Here is a 9,764-nt window from a genome sequence, read left to right on the forward strand (position 1 = left end):
TTGCAGCCTTGTCTAAAATTTATTAAAATTGCAGTCTTGTCTAAAATTTATTAAAATTGCAGCCTTGTCTAAAATTTGTTAAAATTGCAGCCTTGTCTAAAATTTGTTAAAATTGCAGCCTTGTCTAAAATTTGTTAAAATTGCAGCCATGTATAAATTTTTTAAAATTGCAGCCTTGTCTAAAATTTATTAAAATTGCAGGCCTTGTCTAAAATTTGTTAAAATTGCAGCCTTGTCTAAAATTTGTTAAAATTGCAGCCTTGTCTAAAATTTATTAAAATTGCAGCCTCTTCTAAAGTTTGAAACCATTAACTTTGTAGCATTCAGATTATTCTGTCAAATGTAATGTCTTGTTTATCCAGATTCTTTTGAATTCATCCTGCATTATCTCACAGCTTTACGGTTTCATTCATGTTATTGTTTATTTTTAGAATGACGTCTGGTAGATTAAGAATTAAGAATCTGGATCTAACCAGTTTTGACATAAAACACATAGAATATTTGGGCCGGATGTGGCTGGTTTAAATGCGAAAGGATCAATATTATTATTGTTTATTTCTATTTTTCAGATGCAACTGACTTGGGAGAAAATAAGGTAATAATGTTGTTTTTATATCCTGGTTTTTCTCAACCCTTCACTTAATTATCTTCACTGTAGTTTCTTTTAGCCCTTTATTCCTCATAGCTTTTTCCCCTCTCCCTAATTATCTTCACTGTAGCACTACTCAAACTGAATTATATGAAATACACCAAGAAAATTTTGTTGAGTAATCTTTCTTCTAGCTAAATTACACTTAAACCAATGACGTTTGATCATGGTTTTATATGTAATGTTTTTTCCCCAATTTTCTTATAGCATTCTTTTTCTTTTCATTCTTCCCTATTCTTATTATATATAACAGATTATACAGAGGTTTCTGTAAGTTTATTTTAAATTTTAACATTTTTAGGTTTTGAGTGAAGATAAATTTCAGGAAGAAAGTGAACCTACAGATGTTCTTCGTAAGTATCACAGGTCTACAACTAAAAAGTTAAACATAGATGTTATATATGTCCCTGTGTGAATATGTGTCTATATTGATTAGTGTTGTTGAGGGTATCTAAAATTCTAAAATTCCATTGCTGATTCCAGTAACAGCATTGGTGATGACACTGAGAAATATGTCAGTCACGACAATTTAATTTTGGACTAGCAAACTACTTGCCTCAGTCTGCTGAGCTGACAAGTTCCTCTCCTATCAACATCGTCATTTAGCATCCATTTTCCATGTTGACATAGGTTAGACAGTTTGACTAGAACTAGTAAGCCAGAGAGCTACACCAGGTTCCAGTCTATTTTGGCTTGGTTTCTATGGCTGGATAACCTTTCTAACAACAACCACTTCATAGAATGTACTGGGTGGCTTATGTATCACTAGCATGGGTGCCCTTAAGATGTCACCAACACAGGTGCTTTTAATGTGTCACCAACACAGGTGCCTTTAATGTGTCACTAACACAGGTGACACCCATCAAGTGATGACAAATCAAGGGTTCAATACACATGCATGCACAGACAAACATATATCTATACATCAGGCTTCTTTCAATTTCTTTCTTGTAAATCCATTCAAAGGCTTATGATTGGCCCAAGGCTTGTAGCAGAAGGCATTTGCTGATGGTGCTGTGCAGTAGGACTGAACCTGAGACCACACGGTTGGGAAGCAAGCTTCTCAACCACACAGCCATATCTGCACATATGTTAACATGATAAGTAATCCTAAAACAGCAACATGTTCTGTGGTGTTATGACTATCTAATATACAATTGAATATGTTATAGTGGTGTGTTTATCTGACCTGGCTGTGTTAAACTATTTTACTTTGTGTTCAGATGTGTGATACAGTATTTTGTCATGTAATGATATACGTAACTAATTAATATCTCTGAGCTAATTATATTAATTATATTAATTATATTAATTTCCAGAAACTGAATTAACTGCAGACAACATGGATGAGGTTGGTGAAGTTTGTGATCTTTTTTTATGAATTAGTTTAATTTCTTCTGTTTATCTTCCATTTGTTAGTAATTAGCATGTCATCTGTTGGTAGTGGTGCTCATCATTTATTCCATTGTTTGTCATAAGAAGTTGATGATTTACTTTGTCATGGTGCCAAAAATATAAAAGCTACTTTCTGAATTATAACACTCTTATTTGGAGACATATTTGACTGTTCAGAAGGGTGATGAGATTTGAGTAATCATAAACTGTGATGTAGGTTCAAGTAGTGGGTGGGTCTGGTTTACCCATGGCTCACTACCTGATATTAAAGTATTCAGTGACAATGACATATGATATATTTTCCATTTTCTTTGTGTTATTTGGTGAAAGTTGTTGTGGTGACCTAGATTCACTATATATATATATATATCACTATTTCACTTCCTGTTTCATAGTTGTCAATTCTCAGTATTGTCAATTACTTATCTCCTGCAAAATGGGGTTTCTCTGAATGCTCTCTGGAGTAATGTTGCTCAACCGGATATGCTGTTTGGAGATCAGGGAATCTCTCCAGGTTGACAGCTGCTTCTCTGCATTGGAAGGTCACAGCTCTGGACATGGGATTAGAATGTCACAAGAAAGAGTTGCAAGACACATCCCTGAAGCTGAGCCAACCAGCAGGAGGCCTAAGGTGAGGGTGGACCAAGAATGACATGGTTGGATAATATCCAGTTGCAGATGTGGCTGTGTGGTAAGAGACTTGCTTCCCACTGCACGGCACATATGTCTTCTATTATGGCATCAGGCTAACCAAAGCCTTGTGAGTGGATTTGGTAGATGGAAACTAAAAGAAGCCTGTCATGTATATGTGTGTGTGTGTGTGTTTGTACCCCACCACTGTTTGACAACCGGTGTGTCCATGTTCCCATAACCTAGTGGTTCTGCAAAAGAGATCGATAGAATAAGTACTAGGCTTTAAAAAAATAAACACTGGGGTTGATTCATTTGACTAAAAATTCTTCAAGGCGGTGCCCCAGCATGGCCACAGTCTAATGGCTAAAACAAGTAAAAGATAATCTCAGTTGGCTGTGCTTAGGGATCCAACCAGAAGATGTTGCTTTTGATAGGACCCTATAGAGGAGGTACCTGAGGACTCTAACCTCATGATCCTACCAGGAATAATGGGCAGAGATGAATGTATGGATGGTCAATTACTTATGGTGGTGTAGTCTGAATGGTAACTTTAACCTATTCATCAATGAAATGTTTTCATTGGTGAAGATAGCTGTGAATTTAAGTTGGTAGATTCAAATAAAATATGAAATACAATTAAGAGACATTATTTACATTGGACAGATATGTGTCCTCATCTGATTTACTCTCCAGCCTTCATCAGGTGTCCTAGTAGAATTTTGAACCTAGCCCTGAGTTTGCATTCCTAAGTTTTTTTTTTTTTTTGCTGATATTATTATTATTATTATTATTATTATTATTATTCATGGCACTGCCTGAAATTGAACTCGGAGTCTTGAGGTTAGTAGCCTGTGCTCTTAGCCATTATGCTATGTGCCTGTGGGCAATTATAGAGTGAATTTTATATAAAAAATACCTTAGGAATGAGAACCCAGGGTTGGGTTCAAAATTGTACCAGGACACCTGATGGAGGCTGGAGAGTAAATCAGCTGAAACATTGTGGTAACAACAAACAGGATGAGGACACACATCTGTCCAATGTAAATAATATACAGAATTCTTCATCTCTAAAATATAAAACAGAATTAAGAGACATGATAAAAATTTCAGCTTTAGTTAAATAATCTTTTCTTTAAGATCTAATAAGTTATTTATTTATATTCTAGTTGGCTTTCTTTCGTTATAATTGCTGTGTTTTAATTTTCAGAAAGCTGCAGAGACATCTGGTGTCTTTTCAAACACAAATCCAGATACTGACTCTCTGCTCCCTGGAAAAACTTCTGTGGAAGATCTTTCTAAAAATCAACTATTTTCAAGTGATACCAAACCATCAGATATGTTGAGAAATGACACCTTTGATAAAGACCAATTTGTGGAAGAGCTACCTGCCACTAAAAAAGAAACTGATGCTGCTCTGCAGGTAAACTGACTTGTTTTAAATTAATACATTAGCTACATCACATTACTTGTTTCAGTGGAAATTTATATGCTTTTACTTCATAATTGATAATTAGTGTTAGGCATGAGATTTAACTTAATAATATGGATGGAAATAATTTTACTTCACAGTTCAGTAGTTACTTGTCTTTGTTAAAGTTAATCATTTACAAATTCCAATCTGAAAACTATTTGAGAACAAAATAGCTTGATTCACTTATCGTCAACATCATCATCATCGTTTAACGTCCGCTTTCTATGCTAGCATGGGTTGGACGATTTGACTGAGGACTGGTGAAACCGGATGGCAACACCAGGCTCCAATCTGATTTGGCAGAGTTTCTACAGCTGGATGCCCTTCCTAATGCCAACAACTCAGAGAGTGTAGTGGGTGCTTTTACGTGTCACCCGCACGAAGGCCAGTCAGGCGGTACTGGCAACGGCCACGCTCAAAATGGTTGATATTAAGATGAACAAGTAATACTACTCTATGTATTTTCTTTCATTTGTTGTTGTTAGTCGTGTAAGACATTTTGTATCTTCATTTTTCAGGAAGAATCTGATGATCCATTAAAGAATGCCATGGGTATGTAATTCATTTTCAGCAAATTTTCTAAAATAATTTGCTTATTGAATATTTTGGTTGATCTCATATCACCTGTTGAGTCCCTGTCCTTCTCTCAATGAAAATAATGAAACACAACTCTTGATACAATATTCGAACTGTCTTTTTTTACCAATGACGCATTTGTTGTTAATAAAGGTCCATATGAACTTTTAGTTCAGTATACAGTGTATAAACTGCTACTCTAGTGTATGTTGGTATTAGAAGAAAGTTCATGGCACCTGTGCCCAGCGTCGCCTTTCTGGCACTTGTGCTCGCGGCATGTGTAAGGACTTTCGAGCGAGATCGTTGCCAGTGCCCCTGGACTGGCTCTTGTGCGGGTGGCACATAAAATACACCATTTTGAGCGTGGCCGTTGCCAGTACCGCCTGACTGGCCTTCGTGCCGGTAAAAGCACCCACTACACTCTCGGAGTGGTTGGCGTTAGGAAGGGCATCCAGCTGTAGAAACTCTGCCAAATCAGATTGGAGCCTCGTGTAGCCATCTGGTTTCACTAGTCCTCAGTCAAATCGTCCAACCCATGCTAGCATGGAAAGCGGACGTTAAACGATGATGATGATGATGATGATGAATTGGCTGAGCTGTTAGCTTACAGACTGAAGGATAAAAGGTTTATATTCTGTTGCTGGTACTTCACTGTCTCAGTTCAGGGTATTTATCTCTCAATGAATCAATATACTTAGCTGTTGACATTTACCAAACTGTTCTCTGATTAATGTCCTTTTGTAAGCTGAAAATCCCTTTATATAGCTAGAGAAAATAATCATCTCTGTGTATCATCCCTTGAATCATCATTCTAATGTCAACTCTTCCATACTTGCATGAATCAGACTGAGTTTATTGAGACAGATTTTCTATGGCTGGATGCCCTTCCTGTCACCAATCCTCACCTGTTACCAAGCAATGTAATATTTCGCCATGGCTAGTCATGTTCTTGCAAAATATTGCAAATGAATGACATTCCTTGTATGGCAGTGACACTCATTCACAACTGTTACACAATGTCAAGACAACTAGACACAAATATACACACACACACACATATTATCTCTCTCTCTCTCTCTCTCACACACACACCTCATGGTCTTCTTACAGTTTCTGTCTACCAAATCCACTACCAAAACTTTAATTGGTCTGGGTTTACAGTGCCATGCAGTGGAACTGAACCCAAAATGTGGTTGGCATGCAAATTTCTTAACAACATACCAATACGTGTGTCTCTATGAAGACAATATTGCAAGATTGTCTGCTAAGTGTTCATGGTTTTGACTTTTTTTTTTTTTTCGGAACTCTGAAATATGGGATAGAATAAGGGTTTGAAAAACAAGTTTTTAATTTTGAGAGCTACTATTAAAGTTGGTGATGGAAAGGCTATAGTACCCCTGTAGTGTTGCAAAACTTCAGTGAATGTAATTGATATTGAAAATTGCCAGAATTAATGCAAGATTGTGAAAGCAAATTCCCTGCCCCGCCCCTTTAAGAATAATCAGTTTTGATTCCCATGCAGTCATATATGTTTATGTACCTATATATATATATATTATAGTATTTTATAAGCTTCAAGCTTATAAAATACTATTATCATTATTATTTACAGAATTGTAAAAATCGATGCTGCTTAACAAAAACCATCACAGAAAAAACATATCCACACACACACACACATACACACACACACTGGGTTTCAAATTATTAATGACATAACATTTAAAAATTTTACTTGAAAACTACTTGTTGGAATTCAATGGAATTTCCACAGAATGATGGTAGCAGTTATATGCATGCGGTGTGTAAAAAACATGAGGTTTTGCGAAAAGTGTAAAGAAACTTCAGCTATTTGCATGATTTCCATGAACTTCCAGTGTTCCAAATTATTAACGAATGGTCTAATAATCATGTAATTGTCGATCATAAATGTGACTTAATTACCTTAGAGAAACCTGTTATTACTTCTGAACTTGTAAAAAGTAAATCAACATTAGAAATATATATATAATCATTTTAATGTCCACTTTTCCATGCTTGTATGCATCAGATGGAATTTGTCGAGGCAGATTTTCTAATTTTCTACAGCTGGATGCCCTACCTGCCCTCAATCATCCTTATTTGTTTCCCAAACAATGTAATATTTCCCTTTGGAAGCAAATGTCAATGCTTGTATGACGGTGACATATGTTTATAATTATCACATGATGCCAAGGAGGCACACACACATACACACTTGCACAGATACATATGATGGCCTTCTTCAGTTTCTGTCTGTTAAATCCATTTGCAAAGGCTGTCGTAACTATATTTAAGTATTCTCCAAATTAATTTAAAGTAAACATAAATTTTTCTATTAACTTTTCTAGGTCGTATGAATCTCACATGTTGTTAGAGTAACTCTTCCTTTATATAAAGCCACTACCCAACATAGTCTCCACCACAGGCTATGCATGTACATCCTCACTGCGCCCCAACTCTTGAATCTACTTTGAAAAAATTCAGGTGTGCATTATTGTGCACACTTCTTCACAACCACGCCTACCTTTCTATTATAGGCACAAGGCCTGAAATTCTGGCAAGGGGGATTAGTCAACTACCATCAACCCCAGTGTTTCACTGGTACTTAATTTATCGACCCTGAAAGGATGAAAGGCAAAGTCGACCTTGGCGAAATTTGAACTCAGAATGTGGCGGTCGGCAAAATACCGCTAATCATTTCGTCCAGTGTGCTAACAATTCTGCCAGCTCGCCGCCTTCAACTACTTCTACCTTGCCTGTGCTCATGAAGACTTCTTCATTGGACTAAATATGTGGAAGGCAGAAGGTACCAGATGCCAAAGATGTGTATGGTCCTACATTACCATGGTGAATGTGGATTGTTCTCAGATTCTGGTTCAGTGATTTCCTCCTTGTCGCTTCTCTAAGCTTTCTGAGTTTTACAGTGTACCACTTGTTGATGGTACACCAAAATTCCAGAAAGATCAAGGAAAATGATACTCTTTCACCCCCAAAAGTTAGTCGCTTTCTGTGCTGATTGCTGTCTCTTGAACTTCTTATACCTTGGAGAAGAGGTGTGATGCCTTCATTTCTGCATCATAAAGTTATGTCTACATTTCTTCCCCTATCATCAGATCTGGAAAAAAAAAACATGTTCATTGGCTTGAAATACTTCCAGCTGATCAAATCAGAATTCTATCCTTCTCTCCTTCAAGTTGGTCGTCCCCTGTCTCCTGTGTCATATTGTGACTGCAATTCAGTTGTGCAGCAACCTCACAGATTATGACTCATTCATTTGTTCTCCCACTATTGCTTATTGTCAGTGGTTGCAGCTGATGGTCTCCCACTGTGTAGTTTGTCTTCAGTACTGGCTTCCTCTCCTTTAAGCTTCTTCATCCATCTGTACACTTTGGTCTTGACAGTGGTATCATCTCTGTAAACAACCTATAGCCTTCTATGAATGTTGGACACCCTGCACTTTGAACTACAACCGTACAGGAGCACTGTCTCAAAAGTTTTTAATTGATAACAGTAATCTCGGTACTTATTTTGTTGATTGACTCCATTAATGCCATATGATTCCATTTTTTAAAATTTTGTTTTATAATCAGTGATGTGACAACACACATATTTGCACCATACAGTGGATTTCACTGTGGTTTCATTTACAAATATCACTCACAAGTATTGATCAACAAGAGCCAATAGTAGAAATATGCCCGATTTGCTGTGTAATGGGATTGGACATGCAATCATCATTGCAAAGTGAACTTTTTAAACCATGCAGTCCAGGCCTTGCTATAGACATTATTCGACAGATGCATAATTTGATTTTATTCAGAAAGGATCGCTAGGACTTGCTTTTGCAATTCAAGTAAAGTTTTGGTCCTCATAATAATCTATAAAAAATCAGACTCAAGGTAAATTTATAACTAATTTCTACGAACACACTCAAGAAATAAAACAAATGGGGTTTATGTCAATTCAGACAGTTTTCTCTGTGTGTGTTTGCATGCATTTGCCTAGATACAGAATAACTGACAAGATAAGACATTGAAAATACCAACTTAATTCAAAATTTCAAATCTTCAGTGGGTATTTCCTTATCTTTGAGTAGGACACTTCTATAGGCTTCACTTAATTTAGGTGTGGAGAAAAGCTCTACATTCATGGATCTGGCTGACATTTTTTTCTAGTACATATTCAGCTCTCTTCTGTTTAAAGCTACAGAATGCTCTAGTCCTTATGGGGTTCCTCTGAAGGATCTCTTGAGTAATGTTACTTGACAGGGTGCATAGCTTGGGTGTCTGTCTAGGTCATGCTGCTACTTCCTCCTATTGAGAGTCACAGCTTTGGTTCTATGGACATGTAATTAGTGTGTTATAGAAAAGAATTGCAAAATGGATTCTTCAAACCAAGTCAACCAATGGGGGTCCGAGGCATAGACAGTAAATGTGATGGTTGGCTAAGTCTCAGCTAGTCACACTTGGGAATCCAGCCAGAAAGGGATACTGATAGTTGCAGATGCCTGAGGACTCTACTCCCCATAACCCTCCCAGGGACAGTGAGTGAAGAAGATGGATATATGAAGCACAACAACTGAGATGTTAGTTATCTGAACAACTGATGACTTGATCATGGGTTTTAAATCTTGCCACAACCATTTTTATTGTTTCTCTGATCAATTACGAGCTATTGCATGAGTGGTGTGCATTATCATTTTTACACCCAGTTTTTCTACACTGACATAGATTGGATGTGATCTCCTGAAGTAATTTTCTATGGCCAGGTGCCTTTCTTTTTCCTATTCCTTACTTGTTTTACAAGTAAAATATGTTTTATCTTCTTAGATCTCACAGTTTTATAACTGCCAGTTTACAACACGTCATTTACAGTAAGACATCACAGTTGCTCAAGCATTGACCCTGTGAAGACACATGGTTCACACACATGCACAAATATATACATGTACATGTGTATATTTGAGAGAAGTAGTATGTGTGTGTGTGTGTATATATATATATATATATATATATATAT

The 9,764-nt window shown here is 36.7% G+C and overlaps 1 protein-coding gene across 3 annotated transcripts in view; it reads left to right on the forward strand.

Annotated features, from left to right (window-relative positions):
• Positions 1 to 9,764, forward strand: part of LOC106868920 (scaffold attachment factor B2) — a 32,837-nt gene that overhangs the window by 11,147 nt on the left and 11,926 nt on the right. For all 3 annotated transcript variants that reach the window (XM_014914381.2, XM_014914382.2, XM_014914383.2), the window contains exons 3-7: positions 570 to 595; positions 951 to 1,002; positions 1,969 to 2,000; positions 3,885 to 4,097; positions 4,667 to 4,700. In XM_014914381.2, coding sequence (XP_014769867.1) covers positions 570 to 595; positions 951 to 1,002; positions 1,969 to 2,000; positions 3,885 to 4,097; positions 4,667 to 4,700 — 357 coding nt within the window. The remainder of the gene's footprint in view (positions 1 to 569; positions 596 to 950; positions 1,003 to 1,968; positions 2,001 to 3,884; positions 4,098 to 4,666; positions 4,701 to 9,764) is intronic.

Source organism: Octopus bimaculoides, chromosome 17, assembly GCF_001194135.2.
Source record: "Octopus bimaculoides isolate UCB-OBI-ISO-001 chromosome 17, ASM119413v2, whole genome shotgun sequence".
Lineage (NCBI taxonomy): Eukaryota > Metazoa > Mollusca > Cephalopoda > Octopoda > Octopodidae > Octopus > Octopus bimaculoides.